Source organism: Schistocerca piceifrons, chromosome 2 (assembly GCF_021461385.2).
Source record: "Schistocerca piceifrons isolate TAMUIC-IGC-003096 chromosome 2, iqSchPice1.1, whole genome shotgun sequence".
In the NCBI taxonomy this organism is placed as follows: Eukaryota; Metazoa; Arthropoda; class Insecta; order Orthoptera; family Acrididae; genus Schistocerca; species Schistocerca piceifrons.
The window spans coordinates 309,519,902-309,535,722 of record NC_060139.1 but is presented as its reverse complement, the minus strand read 5'-3'; the positions used below and the strand labels follow the sequence as shown (position 1 = coordinate 309,535,722).

At 45.0% G+C, this 15,821-nt stretch overlaps 1 protein-coding gene across 1 annotated transcript in view; it reads left to right on the top strand.

Moving 5' to 3' along the window:
• The window catches only part of LOC124776405 (sialin), a 385,302-nt gene that overhangs the window by 344,142 nt on the left and 25,339 nt on the right, over window positions 1-15,821 (top strand). Inside the window, exon 9 of the mRNA XM_047251384.1 lies at window positions 5,698-5,830. Within this exon, the coding sequence (XP_047107340.1) occupies window positions 5,698-5,830 (133 nt within the window). The remainder of the gene's footprint in view (window positions 1-5,697; window positions 5,831-15,821) is intronic.

The window sequence follows — 15,821 nt, the reverse complement described above, 5'->3', positions numbered from 1 at the left end:
CACTTTGAACAGCGGACGTTACATTTCAGATGTGTTACGACCTGTGGCTCTAGCCTTCATTCGATCTTTTCGAAACCCTACATTTCAGCAGGAAAATGTACGACCGCTTGTTGCAGGTCCTGTACGGGCCTTTCTGGATACAGAAAATGTTCGACTGCTGCCCTGGCCAGCACATTCTCCAGATCTCTCACCAACTGAAAACGTCTGGTCAATGGTGGCCGAGCAACTGACTCGTCACAATACGCCAGTCACTACTCTTGATGAACTGCGGTATCGTGTTGAAGCTGCATGGGCAGCTGTACACGCCATCCAAGCTCAGTTTGACTCAATGCCCAGGCGTATGAAGGCCGTTATTACGGCCAGAGGTAGTTGTTCTGGGTACTGAATTCTCAGGATCCATGCACCCAAACTGCGTGAAAACGTAATCACATGTCAGTTCTGGTATAATGTATCTGTCCAATAAATACCCGCTTATCATCTGCATTTCTTCTTGGTGTAGCAATTTTAATGGCCAGTAGTGTATTATAACAGTGTAGAACTTGTAGAGAAGTTACTTGAAAAGAAAATACGATTTTGTGGAACGATACGGCAAAATAGAGGAATTCCGGAAAATTAAAGCGCGCAAAAGTCAATGTGTTTGAAGCTTGTCATCAACGGAAAGGTGACAAGCGGCCGGCGACAAGCCAAGTAATCCGACTTAGCGCTGCCGGTGCCAAGCGAATAAATTTGTACGAGACGTGCGGACGGCAAAGTGTTACCTGCACGCCCTAATTTCCCCAGTGTTGCTCAGTGCCGTTATCCAGTGATGAAAGTACCAGATTCCTTGAACGCAATGGGCAATAGGCCCCTCTAGTCAAAGAACAGGCTAAGCATCACCTTTCCAGCAGATGGCTTTGGGACGACGAGACGATGAGTGGCACCACTTCGAGCATCGTCAACGCTTTACACTGCTGTTCCTAGTGATGGCACCAGATTTCATCGCCTGCAACAATGCGCTCAAAGAACATGTGACCTTAAACAATGAAATTCATCAAGTGTTTCAAGCAAAGAGTCATCAGGTTTACTTTTTGTTAGGGGTTCAAACCCGTGGCATCCACTGGCTGCAGAGCTTACGGCGGCCCAACTCTTGCCGGATAGTGTGTTGCACGTTACTGAAGTTGATGTCGAGATCTTCGCTGGCGCACGAATAGTTATGTGCCGGTCCGCCCTAATCGCATCGTCAACCGCCGGCTTGTTGTTATCCGTAATGGGCGAGACTGCCCTCCCAGACTGACCGGCGTCTTGTGCCAAATCGCAACCAGCACGGAACTTGCCGCACCATTCCACAACGGTATTTTTCGACAGATATGCTATCTGACACACACATTCTCCGTTCTCCGATGGATGTCTAGCGGTTCTTCGGCAGCCAAGAAAAGAATAACAGCACGATGGTTTTGTTTGAACGCATTTGGTAATAACGTCGCCATAGTTTACATTTCTTCATTTACTGCAAGCACGTCGAAAATGCCCAAATGCCACAATAATCCCTTTCTTGCATGTCGGTGCCTGTATACCCTACTCAGAGTCGCGCTATGTTGCACATACGCTGCAGCAATGCCCTCAAACGGAGACTTGTTGATTGTTCACGTCATTCCTTGGCAGATCTACATGTGTAACATTGACCTGCTCACAGTGAAATGCTATAATTTACGTAATATTTTCCAAAAGTAAACCAACCAAACTCACTGGATATCTGTGCTACACTTTCATGCACACCAATAACAAATCACATACCTTTTCTCTGCGTCTCGTTAACGTGATAAGCCATTTCTGGGACTGCATAAGAATATTATACGCAACATTCTGTGTTAAAAACTACGTGCTTCCTAACTTAATTCTTCCAGTAATTGTCGAAGTGATTGCCTGAGTGTACAAGGTCAATGTTTACTGTTCTTATGATCAAACTGCCTGGGTGGCTCCATGTATTGTTAAAACACCAAATTTTTTGAAGAGATCTCTTCAGGATGTTCTAGAATTAATACCTAATAACATTCTTATCGTAAGCTGAATTCCCAGAATTATTCCCTAACTAATTAGTGAGTGGGCATAAGCAGAATAAACTAGTTAATCACACGTAACGCAAATGTATCTCAACTAAAGTGCTTCATCAATTCAAATGTATCTCAACGAAGGTGCTTCATTAATTATAGGCAGTGGGTTTTACAATTAAGACTATGATCTATCTGTAATTCCAACAACTTAACGGTTATTGGTGCTTCTGTCTCATGATTTGAGGAGACACGTGATAGGAAACACTAGCTACAAAAATTAATTACTGTTTTGTATGTACAAAGCCTTGCTAGAATTCAAAGACAATCAGTTTGCTTTGAACCACCTGTTGATGTTTTCAAATACTTTGTTTGCATGAAGGTATAGTAAGGGGAGTTTTCGTGACATCACAAACTTGAAACCGACGTCCCTCTTATTAGTTGCCTCAAACATTAGCTTCTGTTGGAAGTGTTTTGATAAAAAATGACAGAATGTGCTATTGAGGGTGTACTAATCATGCAGATTATATTCTGAAGTGTAATAACATTGCATTCGTAAGTGGAATCGTTCAAACGATATTTTCTTTTGTATAAATGAATTTTGTTTGTACTGTTTACTTTCACCGTTGCGATTTTGTTTCCGTGATTTGACTTTAGAGTTCCTATCAGTCCAACTGTGAATGGTCTTCGGGTGAACGCTGTGAGCAAGAAAGATTGCAAACCGACCAAACATTTCAAAATACACTAAAGGAAAAGAATGCAACAACACGAAATAATTAGTGTAGAATAATGAAATTTTGGGAACACATTTGTCTATGTAAGATGTTTAAGTGATTCACGTTGCAATATCGCAGGTTAACGTTAGCGCGAGAAAACGCCACTGCAAATGTGAAATACCGGCCGTTGTGGCCGAGCGGTTCTAGGCGCTTCAGTCCGGAACCGCGCTGCTGGTACGGTCGCAGGTTCGAATCCTGCCTCGGGCATGGATGTGTACGATGTCCTTAGGTTGGTTTAAGTAGTTCTAAGTCTAGGGGACTGATGACCTCAGATGTTAAGTCCCATAGTGCTCAGAGCCATTTGAACCATTTGAAATGTGAAATTCAGATACATTAATAACCGGTGTAACCGGTTGAATGCAAGCGTGCAAACGTGCGTGCCTTGTGTGATACAGGTGCCGGATGTCAGTTTGTGGAATGCAGTTCCAAGCCTATCGCACTTGGTCGGTCAGTACAGAGACGGTTAATGCTGTTTTTGGATGACGCTAGAGTTGTCGTTGGATGATGTCCCGTATGTGCTCGACTGGAGACAGATCTGGTGACCTAGCAGGCCATGGCAACATGTCGACACTCTGTAGAGCATGTTGGATTACAACGGCGGTATGTGGACGAGCGTTATCCTGTTGGAAAACACTCCCTGGAATACTGTTCACGAATGACAGCACAGCAGGTCAGATCATCAGAGTGACGTACAATCTGCAGTCCGGGTATGTTGAATAACCACAAGAGTGGTCCTGGTATCATACGGAATCGCACCCCAGACCATAACTCCAGCTATAGGTCCAATGTGTCTAACACGCAGACAGGTTGATTGCAGGCCCTCAACTGCTCCCTGCTAGTCAACACACGGCCATCACTGGCACCGAGGCAGAATCATTGTTCATCATAAAGCACAATAGAACTTCGAATTACCCTTCAATCAGCTCTCGTTGACAGCACTAAAGTCGCCAACAGCGGTGGCTGGGGATCGGCGGAATGCACGCTACAGTGTGTCTAGTTCGGAGCTGTCACTGAAGTAATCGATCTGTAACAGTTTGTTGCGTCACTGTGGTGCCAACTGCTACTAGAATTGCTGCTGCAGACGTAGTACCATGTGCCACAGCCATACCGCCGAACACGATGGTCTTCGCTCTCGGTAGTTCCACCTGTCCATCCGGAGCCCGAACCCTTTGTGATCGTCCCTCCCCTTAACCACTGCTGCCAGCAGTAATGTATAGCGGCTACATTCCTGCCATCTCATTCTGTAATATCGTGGAAAGAAAATCCAACTTCTCGTAGCACTATTACGCGACCTCGTGCAAACTTAGTGAGCTGTTGATAATGATGTCTTCGTCGCCTTAAATGCATTCTTGACTAAAATCAGCTCACTACATCCAGTCTCAAGGGTAACTAACCCTCACAGTCGTTACGGTGAATATTTAAAGCAAACCTGATTTGCATCCTCATAGTGGTGCCGAGAGAACCACTATTCTGTGACTAACGCGAGATTTGAGTAGATGTTATCTTTCAGATGCAGAAACAGCCTTCCAATTTTCGTTTATGTCGCACATTTCCTTGTTGGTGTTGGGATTTTTTCCATCAGTGTATCCTTTCAGCATTTTCCGGAAGAGAACATAGACCAAACATCAGTTTCATTAGTCCGTATCAAGGTAACTGCTATATTACGAACGAAGCCTCTTCACATAGCATGCTTCTTTTCTTGGTTATTCAGAAATTAAGAACAAGAAGGAATCGTAAACAGTACTCTGTTAATATTTTGGGGATCTCACATAGCGGTGCCGACTTCAAAGCTACGTACACCATAAATCTGTAGCGCCATTTCGCTTTATTATACCCCCAATGTCAGCTGCCTTTTTATCTCTTGACTCCTGTGCACCTCGTTACAGACTCCCTTACAGTGCCTGTTATTTTATTTATTTAATCGTGTCCAAGCCACAGACAACCCACATATTACTTATACACACAAATACAAATACAATACACATATGTATAAGTAAAACAAACCCAAAATGGGGAGTCACATTACAATATAAAGACCAACATAGTATATATATCATATCACGTCGCGCCAAAATTCAGCGCATTTAACTGCCACTGCCGTAGCGTTTGCCAGATCTTCTTTCCTGCACACTTCCCCCAAGTTGCTGCATTCCAGGAGGTGGTCCATTGTTTGGGTCTGTCCGCACTGGCACGTGTCCGTCCCGTCTCGGTATCCCCATTTACACACGTTTACGTTGCATCTGCCCACCCCAGTTCGTAGGCGATTGAGGGTTCTCCATAATGGCCATTTTAGTTCATTTCCAGAGGCCAGTTGTTCGTTGGGTGAGATTAGAGGTGCCTGGTCTCCCGTAGGCAGTGTTGCTTGCCATTTTGACAATCTGGCCTTTTGTTTTGAGGTTTCGAGCGGTTGAACTGAGGTGAGGAAACTCCGTTTTGATTTTAGACGTGTGTGTGGAGGGTTTTGTCCGAAGAGAGGATGGCGCTGGTCGCGCAGCTGCTTGAGGCGCTCTGCTTCGCTTGCTATAGCTCGTCTGATGTTGGGTGGAGCTATGCCACTAAGCAAATAAAGTTGGCTAACCGGGGTGGGTCTTAGGCATCCCGTGATTACGCGACAGGCATCGTTCAGCAGAGGATCCACTCGTTTCGCATGCGCTGATCTTTCCCAAACTGGGGCAGCGTATTAAGCAACCGAGTAGCAGAGTGCAAGTGCCGACGTACGTAAAGTATGTGGGTCGGCACCCCATTTTGTGGAGGTGAGCTTACTCAGGAGGTTGTTTCTTGTTGATAGTTTGCCCCTGACCTTGTCTACATGATGTCTGTAAGTAAGTGTGCGATCAAGGGTGACGCTTAAATAACAACAGCTGGGAAGATACGTGAGCGCTCGTGTGTTTCAGAACGGGCTGCTGTCCAGCTTGCCGTACCTGGGCAAGTACCTGTTCGCCGTCGCCATGAGCGCGCTCGCGGACCACCTGCGCCAGTCGGGCCGCCTCAGCACCACGGTGGCGCGCAAGCTCTTCACCACCATCGGTAAGTGCCTGTCGACAAGCCGAGCTAATCTGGGACTGTGCCCTCGGATTCTTCCGCGTTGTCATGCTTCAGTAAAATCTTCTCGGTTTAAAAGTCGCATCACTCGGAATGAAACACTCGAAACCTGCCATGATCACCAGGAGTTACAATCGCTGGCTGTCGGGGCTGTTAAAGTTTTCTGTTTATATACTGTGTGCTCCATTTTAATCCATAATGGGAAATAACTCGGGATAGAAATCAGATACGGCAAAATGTTTTAATAAAGTTGTAGGTAGCAAAGATGGCCACGCATTGCTACTGTTGGCCGTGACCTTGATTTGCAGGCTAAAGCGATTTTTGTAATGGAAACCCTTAATTTGATTTAAAATTTGAAAAGAACGTAAGATTTTACATGTGAAATTAAAGATCCTGGCAAAGGTAAATTAAGGTTGAAATGGTTCAAAAATGGTTCAAATGGCTCTGAGCACTATGGGACTCAACTGCTGAGGTCATTAGTCCCCTAGAACTCAGAACTAGTTAAACCTAACTAACCTAAGGACATCACACACACCCATGCCCGAGGCAGGATTCGAACCTGCAACCGCAGCGGTCGCGCGGTTCCGGACTGAAGCGCCTAGAACCGCATGGCCACACCGGCCGGCTAAATTAAGGTCAAATAAGAAAACATACGTATGTTTTTGGATAGAGTCCGCCTTTAGCAAAACACAATTTTGTTTTTTAACCCAAACATGTTTCACTGCAGTTGCAGCATCTTCAGTGGGCTTTTATTTTTCATCTTTTTACCACATGGTGTGGTTTTTCTGATGTGTTGTGTTTCTACAGTGACTGTTTCGTTCCACAGTTTGTCATCTGCAACCACTTATACATTTTCTTGCTATTCATCTTCATCACTGTCAAACACGATGTATTGAGTTGAGTTACCAGCTGGTAAACAGTCACAGTGACAGTGGCAACTCAGTATATAGTGTTTGACAGTGATGAAGATGAATAAAAAGAAAATGTGTAAGTGGTTGCAGATGACAAACTGTGGAACAAAACAGTCACTGTAGAAACACAACACATCAGAAAAATCACACCATGTGGTAAAAAGATAAAAGCCCACTGAAGATGCTGCAACTGCAGTGAAACACGTTTGGATTAAAAAACAAAATTGTGTTTTGCGAAAGGCGGACCCTATCCAAAAACATATGTATTGTTAAAGCAAACACGGAAAAAAAGAGCTTCAACCCCAAGATGATTAAGCAAACATATCTTTAGTTCTAGTAGGGATGAACTAGAAATAGAGGAGCGATACAGAAAAACATAAAATTAGATACAAATTGGAAGGAGATAAGGGGTCACATGTCATTATCAAAAACTATGATCTTAGGGGAAAATTATCAAAGGTCATTCGAAGGTTGGGTTTTGTTTCATGGACCACTGTTTGTGAAATCGGATTTGGAAAAGGCGAAGAGAGGTTTGAACTTTAAGTTTTAAGTAATGTGTTTACTGGCAAGAATAAATACGTCAAAACATATAAATATTATTTTTACATGTGCAAGACAGGGTAAACATAAATAAAGCGTAGACCATTGGTTTACAAGTCGTTGAGTGAGTCCCCTCACTACTCATTCCTCGGGATGCTCCTTCCAGTTTGTATCTAACGTTGTAAGTTGCTGTGTCCCTTCTCTATTCCGAGTTAATCCCTTATAGAACTAAAAGCGTACGCTGGTGAGTCAAAACAACATGTCCACTGCCCACTGCGACATTGCATATCGCCTGGTGGCGTTGCGGGCATGTGACGCGGTAGCAAAAGTATTTAAGCGGAGCAGACACGGACGGCGGATCACCATAGCGAAGATATTGGTTGCAAATGGGGAAATTAATTGACATAAGTGACTCTGAGAAAGGGCAGATTATTATTACGCAGAGCCTGCGAACGGGTATCTCCAAAAGGGCGAAGGTGGTCAAATGTTCACGTGCTACTGTCGTGAGCATCTACGGAAAGAGGTAGAAGGATAGTGAAACTACCAACAGGCGCTAAATGGTAGGACATCCACGACTCTTCACAGAACGTGGGGTTCAGAGGCATGTCTGCCCTGTAAAGTAGGATAGAGGGTGATCTGGGTATCTCTGCAGAAAAAGCACAATGCTGGTGCACGCAGAAGTGTTTCGCAGCGCACCGTTCATCGGACATTGTTAAACATGGAGCTCCGCAGCAGACCACCCCTACGTGTTCACATATTGACCCAACGACATCGTCAGTTATGATTGCAGTGGGCATGGGACCATCAGGATTCGACCGTCGATAAGTGGAAACGTGTCACTCTTCTGGTGAATCAAATTTTTGCTACATTAAGTCGCTGATCGACTCCACAAACGCCGCCATCGAGGCTGGTGGGAGCAGTACTATGCTATGGGAGACATTTTCCTGCGCTTGCAAGGGACCTGTGGCACCTGCGAACCACCTGCTTCCCATCGTGCTTGATATCTTCGCCGACGGCGACGTCATCATTCAGCAGTATAATTGTCCGTGTCTCGGAGCCAGATCCACGCTGCAGTGCTTTGAGGAGCACTTCGAGATCTCGGTGACAAAATTCGCCTGATGTAAATCCTATGGAACCCATCTGGGTCGCTGTCGCGCGCCATCGCCACGTACGAAAATCAGTGGTCCGTTATTTACGCGAATTACATAACCTGTGCGTAGATATCTAATGCTACATATATGCACAAACCTACCAACAAACTGTCGGATCCCTGACAGGCATAATCTGGTATGTATTTCGTTCCAAAGGCGGACAAACAAACTTTTGGTCATAATGTTTTGGCTCATTAGTGTATTTGTTTATTTGACCTTCATTGAACCTTGCGATGACCTCGAATGTTGTTGTTCTGGTCTTCAGTCCAGAGACTGGTTTGATGCAGCTCTCCATGCAACTCTATCCTGTGCAAGGTTCTTCATCTCCCAGTACCTACTGCAACCTACATCCTTCTGAGTCTGTTTAGTGTATTCATCTCTTGGTCTCCCTCTACGATTTTTACCCTCCACGCTGCCCTCCAATACTAAACTGGTGATCCCTTCATGCCTCAGAATATGTCCTACCAACGGATCCCTTCTTCTAGTCAAGCTGTGCCACAAATGTCTCTTCTCTCCAATTCTATTCAATACCTCCTCATTAGTTACATGATCTACACATCTAATCTTCTCGAATAATGTATCATTTTATACACTATTGGCCATTAAAATTGCTACACCAAGAAGAAATGCAGATAATAAACGTGTATTCATTGGATAAATATATTATACTAGAACTGATATGTGATTACATTTTCACGAAATTTGGATGCGTAGATCCTGAGCAATCTGTACCCAGAACAACCACCTCTGGCCGTAATAACGGCCTTGATACGCCTGGGCATTGAGTCAAACAGAGCTTGGATGGCGTCTACAGGTACAGCTGCCCATACAGTTTCAACACGATACCACAGTTCATCAACAGTAGTTACTGGCGTATTGTGACGAGCTAGTTGCTCGGCCACCATTGACCAGACGTTTTCAATTGGTGAGAGATCTGGAGAATGTGCTGGCCAGGGCAGCAGTCGAACATTTTCTGTATCCAGAAAGGCTCGTACAGGACCTGCAACATGCGGTCGTGCATTATCCTGTTGGAATGTATGGTTTCGCAGGGATCGAATGAAGGGTAGAGCCACGGGTCGTAACACATCTGAAATGTAACGTCCACTGTTCAAAGTGTCGTCAATGCGAACAAGAGGTGAGCGAGACGTGTAACCAATGGCACCCCATACCATCACGGTGGGTGATACGCCAGTATGGCGATGACGAATACACGCTTCCAGTGTGAGTTCACCGCGATGTCGCCAAACACGGATGCGACATCATGATGCTGTAAACAGAACCTCGATTCATCCGAAAAAATGACGCTTTACCATTCGTGCACCCAAGTTGTCGTTGAGTACACCATCGCAGGCGCTCCTCTCTGTGATGCAGCGTCAAGGGTAACCGCAGCCATGATCTCCGAGCTGATAGTCCATGCTGCTGCAAACGTCGTCGAACCGTTCGTGCAGATGGTTGTTGTCTTGCAAACGTCCCCATCTGTTGACTCAGGGATCGAGACGTGGCTGCACGATCCGTTACAGCCATGCGGATAAGATGCATGTCATCTCGACTGCTAGTGACACGAGGCCGTTGGAATCCAGCACGGCGTTCCGTATTACCCTCCTGAACCCACCGATTACATATTCTGCTAACAGTCATTGGATCTCGACCAACGCGAGCAGCAATGTCGCGATACGATAAACCGCAATCGTGATAGGCTACAATCCGACCTTTATCAAAGGAAACGTGATGGTACGCATTTCTCTTCCTTACACGAGGCATCACAACAACGTTTCACCAGGCAATGCCGGTCAACTGCTGTTTGTGTATAAGAAATCGGTTGGAAACTTTCCTCACATCAGCACGTTGTAGGTGTCGCCACCGGCGCCAACCTTGTGTGAATGCTCTGAAAAGTTACTCATTTTCGTATCACAGCATCTTCTTCCTGTAGGTTAAATTTCGCGTCTGTAGCACGTCATCTTCGTAGTGTAGCAATTTTAATGGCCAGTAGCGTATTTAAAATTTTCTGCCCTTTTCAGATCTTAAATTAAATATCAGGTTTTCCATTTTAAAAAATCACATTAACCTCCAAATCACATTGAAAATAACGTTCAAGGTCACGGCCATTAATAGCAACGCATAACTCTCTTTGATACCTCCAACTTTTATCTAAACATTTTTGTTGTATCCCATCTCTACCACGAGTTATGCCCCATTATGGATTAAAATAGTCCATCCTGTAGATGCCACGGCAGCGTTTGGAAACATCCAGAAAGGGCTGAAGTGGTGCATGTGCAGAAGGCAAGTTGAGAAGCTCACAGCAGCACCGGCCAACGGTGGGACCGAGGTCCACGAGAAATACGGGCCTCGCAATGAACTTGTGACGTCACACTTCGCGAACGCTCGGCTCCGTGCAGGGCCCCTGGGAAATGAATATGTAACTGAAAAGGTATCCACTAAAAGTATTATCTCTGACATGTGCTTTCGAGAACTTGTATGCATTTAAAGCTCAGTCAAGAATTATTAAACTCGTCTGAAATAGTTACTCGATCCCCGACGGAGACGGCTGCTGATACTCAGACTTGCAGAGTCACGTCCTGTGAAATACGCTCCACGGCCTGTCTTTCTCGTGGGCCTCGCGCGGCACCGAATGACGTCAGGGGGTGCGTGGGCCGGCGCTAAGTTTGAAACTGATGCTCCCGCCTCCCTACAAGCGTCAAGCCTATGTCTTTGCTTTCGCTCAATGCCCACAGCTCGCCTCCATGTAAGAGTGTACTCCTGGTCTCTGTGAAACTTGTTGCTTTTTATTCTAATTTCGGCTGCTTCTTTTGTAACAGAATCCCAGTATGATAGTGTCTGAACCAAAACTCTCGGCTTTCCAAATTTTATTTTATGCCCAATTAGCCACGGAAGACAAGCGTATGGTGTCCCTGTAATGTGCTAGCATTTACGTAGGTTAAATTATTCACACTGTTGCTGAGCATTGTGCGTATCATTAATGACATATTAAACAAATGGAACTTGAGCAATTGGCCTTGGCTGAACATTGTTTAGTAAGCAAGCATAAGATACAATTTGAAAAGACGTGAGTTTTGGCTCAGCCACTATCATACTGGGATTCTGTTACAAAAGAAGCGCTGAAATTAAACAGCAACAATTTTAACAGTGACCAGCGGTACACATTTAGTAGGTCATGGGGTAGGCATTGGACATTGAGCGAAAGCGAAGAGGGAGGCTTGACGCTTGTAGGGAGGCAGAAGTGGCAGTTTCAAGCGTGGCACCGGTCCATCGCGCCATCTGACGTTGCTCGATACCGCTGTAGGCCGCAGTTGATTCTGCTCTACTTGCTTTCCGCGTATACGTCACTCCGCTCTCTCTGGAAGGCTCCAGATGCTGTCATTGCATCCATGCAGGGTGTCTCAAACCTTCTGGATCAAACAGAAACAGGTTAGTGTGCAGAATGAGATTTTCACTCTGCAGCGGAGTGTGCGCTGATATGAAACTTCCTGTCAGATTAAAACTGTGTGCCGGACCGAGACTCGATCTCGGGACCTTTGCCTTTCGCCGGTAAGTGCTCTACCATCTGAGCTACCCATGCACGACTCACGCCCCGTCCTCACAGCTTTACTTCTGCCAGTACCTCGCCTCCTACCTTCCAAACTTTTCAGAAGGTAGGAGACTAGGTACTGGCAGAAGTAAAGCTGTGAGGACGGGGTGTTAGTCGTTCTTGGGTAGCTCAGATGGTACAGCACTTGCCCGCGAAAGTCAAAGGTCCCGAGTTCGAGTCTCGGTCCGGCACACAGTTTTAATTTGCCAGGGAGTTTCAGGTTATAGTGGGTCCACACCCGATTATACTGATGGTCGGAAATGCATAATTATTGTGTAAAAAATATACACAGCATACACCGCATAACAAAAATTGTTCAAAGCGACGACCGCCAGTCGTAGTGCATGTACGGCAACGGCGGGTACAGTTCTGTCGCACTCTCACAAATATCCCGGGTGTATGTTGTACACTGGAACAGGCAGCGGGTGATAAACAGTGTATGCCCTCGACCACCCAGCAGTCATACTGTACACAACTTAGATCATAGCACTTGTGTCATGTAAAGACCGCACGCATCGCACCTTAGCCTGTGCCACACCTGGTGTCAGTTGTCCATAGCATCAGAAAGCTTGTGATGTGTCCATGGTGAGCTGCGTTACTGTGCATGCCGCGTAGTCAAAGAAGGAACGTTACTTGTCACGAGAGTTGGAAGCCATGAATTTAAGATACGATGCGGCAGGATGTAGTGCCCGTAAAGCAGCACGAATGTACAGAGAACGCTTTCCCAACAGACGTCATGCTAACTGAAGAAGTTTACCTCTGTGGATAGCAACTTACGAGAGACGGTGTCGTCCACGCCGCAGAGAGCCGGCCAAGGTTCCTGCCAGAAACATCCGAATACAAGACTTTGGTGTTGGATCGTGTGGCCGACCACAGAGTAACTGTCAACTTGCCCGTAAAAGGGATACTTTGAAGGACACAGTATAGAGTACTGGTGGAACATGTATTCCACCCCTATCATAAAGAACGTGTTAAGCACTGGGACCAACGGATTTTGAGCCCCACGTTCACTTCTGTCAGTTGCTTATCCAACGCAGTGCTGTAGTGTTGAATTTCGTACAGTTGTATTGTTCATGGATGAGGCCCCATTCACCCGTAATTATGTTTTCTACAGCCGTTACGCCACGTCTGGAGTGAGGACAATCCCCACGCCACCCACATCGATGGCCACCAGCAACGATTCTCTGTCAACATATGGGCAGGCGTTGTCCAAGATCACCTAATAGGACCTTATTTCCTGCGCCCTCGTTCGACTGGTCCACATTACCTGGTGTTCCTGCGAGATGTGATGCCAGAGACTTTCCCCTTGTTGTCCACGAAATGATGTGGTTTCAACACGACAGTGCACCAGCCCACTTCGAATTTTAATGTCCGCGAGCACCTGAACAACACTTAACCTCATCGTTATATTGGAGGGAGAGGTCCCGTCCCATGCCCAGCGATCGCCGGATGTACACCTATGGATTGTTTCCTCTGCGTTTACGTCAATACGTTCGTGTATGAGACCACCGTAGAAATACATGACGACCTGCTTGCTACAGTCCAAACTGCCTGTCTCCTGGTACAAAAGGGATGTTTGAGAGAGTGTGGCAGAACTCCATGCGCTGTTGCCACGCATGCACTGAGACCGGCGGGCATGGTTTTAAAAAATTACTGTGAGCTATCTTGTTGTTATGCGGTGTATGCAGTGTATGTCCATAACACAATAAATACGCATTTTCGACCATTGGTTCACTATTTCAACATAATCGGCGTGGATCCACTATCACCTGTTTCAATTTCACCCCGAAAGTTTTGAGACAGCCTGTATAAGCAGAACACCTTGCCAGCCCAGGCAGTCAGTGATTTCAACTTCTGATGACGTTCGCGGAGACAGATTAGATTAGATTAGATTAGATTACTACTAGTTCCATGGATCATGAATACGATATTTCGTAATGATGTGGAACGAGTCAAATTTTCCAATACATGACATAATTAGGTTAATTTAACAACATACTTAAGTTAATATAACAACTTTATTTTTTTGTGTTTTTTTATTTTTTTATTTTTTTTTTATATTTTTTTTTCTTAATTTATATCTAAAAATTCCTCTATGGAGTAGAAGGAGTTGTCATTCAGAAATTCTTTTAATTTCTTCTTAAATACTTGTTGGTTATCTGTCAGACTTTTGATACTATTTGGTAAGTGACCAAAGACTTTAGTGCCAGTATAATTCACCCCTTTCTGTGCCAAAGTTAGATTTAATCTTGAATAGTGAAGATCGTCCTTTCTCCTAGTATTGTAGTTATGCACACTGCTATTACTTTTGAATTGGGTTTGGTTGTTAATAACAAATTTCATAAGAGAGTATATATACTGAGAAGCTACTGTGAATATCCCTAGATCCTTAAATAAATGTCTGCAGGATGATCTTGGGTGGACTCCAGCTATTATTCTGATTACACGCTTCTGTGCAATAAATACTTTATTCCTCAGTGATGAATTACCCCAAAATATGATGCCATATGAAAGCAATGAGTGAAAATAGGCGTAGTAAGCTAATTTACTAAGATGTTTATCACCAAAATTTGCAATGACCCTTATTGCATAAGTAGCTGAACTCAAACGTTTCAACAGATCATCAATGTGTTTCTTCCAATTTAATCTCTCATCAATGGACATACCTAAAAATTTGGAATATTCTACCTTAGCTATATGCTTCTGATTAAGGTCTATATTTATTAATGGCGTCATACCATTCACTGTACGGAACTGTATGTACTGTGTCTTATCAAAATTCAGTGAGAGTCCGTTTACAAGGAACCACTTAGTAATTTTCTGAAAGACAGTATTGACAATTTCATCAGTTAATTCTTGTTTCTCAGGTGTGATTACTATACTTGTATCATCAGCAAAGAGAACTAACTTTGCCTCTTCATGAATATAGAATGGCAAGTCATTAATATATAATAAGAACAACAAAGGACCCAAGACTGACCCTTGTGGAACCCCATTCTTGATAGTTCCCCAGTTTGAGGAATGTGCTGATCTTTGCATGTTACGAGAACTACTTATTTCAACTTTCTGTACTCTTCCAGTTAGGTACGAATTAAACCATTTGTGCACTGTCCCACTCATGCCACAATACTTGAGCTTGTCTAGCAGAATCGAAAGCTCGAGTATTTTATTCGAAGTGACGCAGCTTGTAAAGTACGAAGGTTTTATTGATTAATGTGGGATTGTCCTGAATTTCCTGCTGAAAATCCGGCTCTCGGTTAAATCATTTTAGAGATACGTAAAAAACCATATTACATCCAAATGGGTATTTAACGCAATATGTTCTTTTCAGTAAGCTAGTAGTTACACTCTTTTATCTACAGTGTGTTACCAAACGTTATCGACAAACTTCGATGGGTTATAGAGGGTTTCTTAAGGAACAAATTGAGGACAGGAAACGGCGCTCGGAAACGTCATCCAAAGGCGCTACAGACATCGAAGTTACAGGCGCTGGCGCCTGCCATTAGGCCACCCCTACGGCAGTAAACGAAATCTTTAGGCTAGGCGCAAATTGAGACGCGTATAGCGCGTGCGGCGCGACGCAGCGCAGCGCGCATTTTTGTAACGCCACAGGTTCAAGTGGGACCGCGCAAATTGCGACGCGACGCGACTGGAACGCGACACGCGCCTGCGCCAGGTCGTGCGGCGTTGTGGTTGTGCCACAGTTTCTCGAGCCGCGCGTCGCGCGTGCCTCGCCAGCACCGTGGGAAATATGAGGCGCGGAGCGGAAAAGTAGCCCGGCCACATGC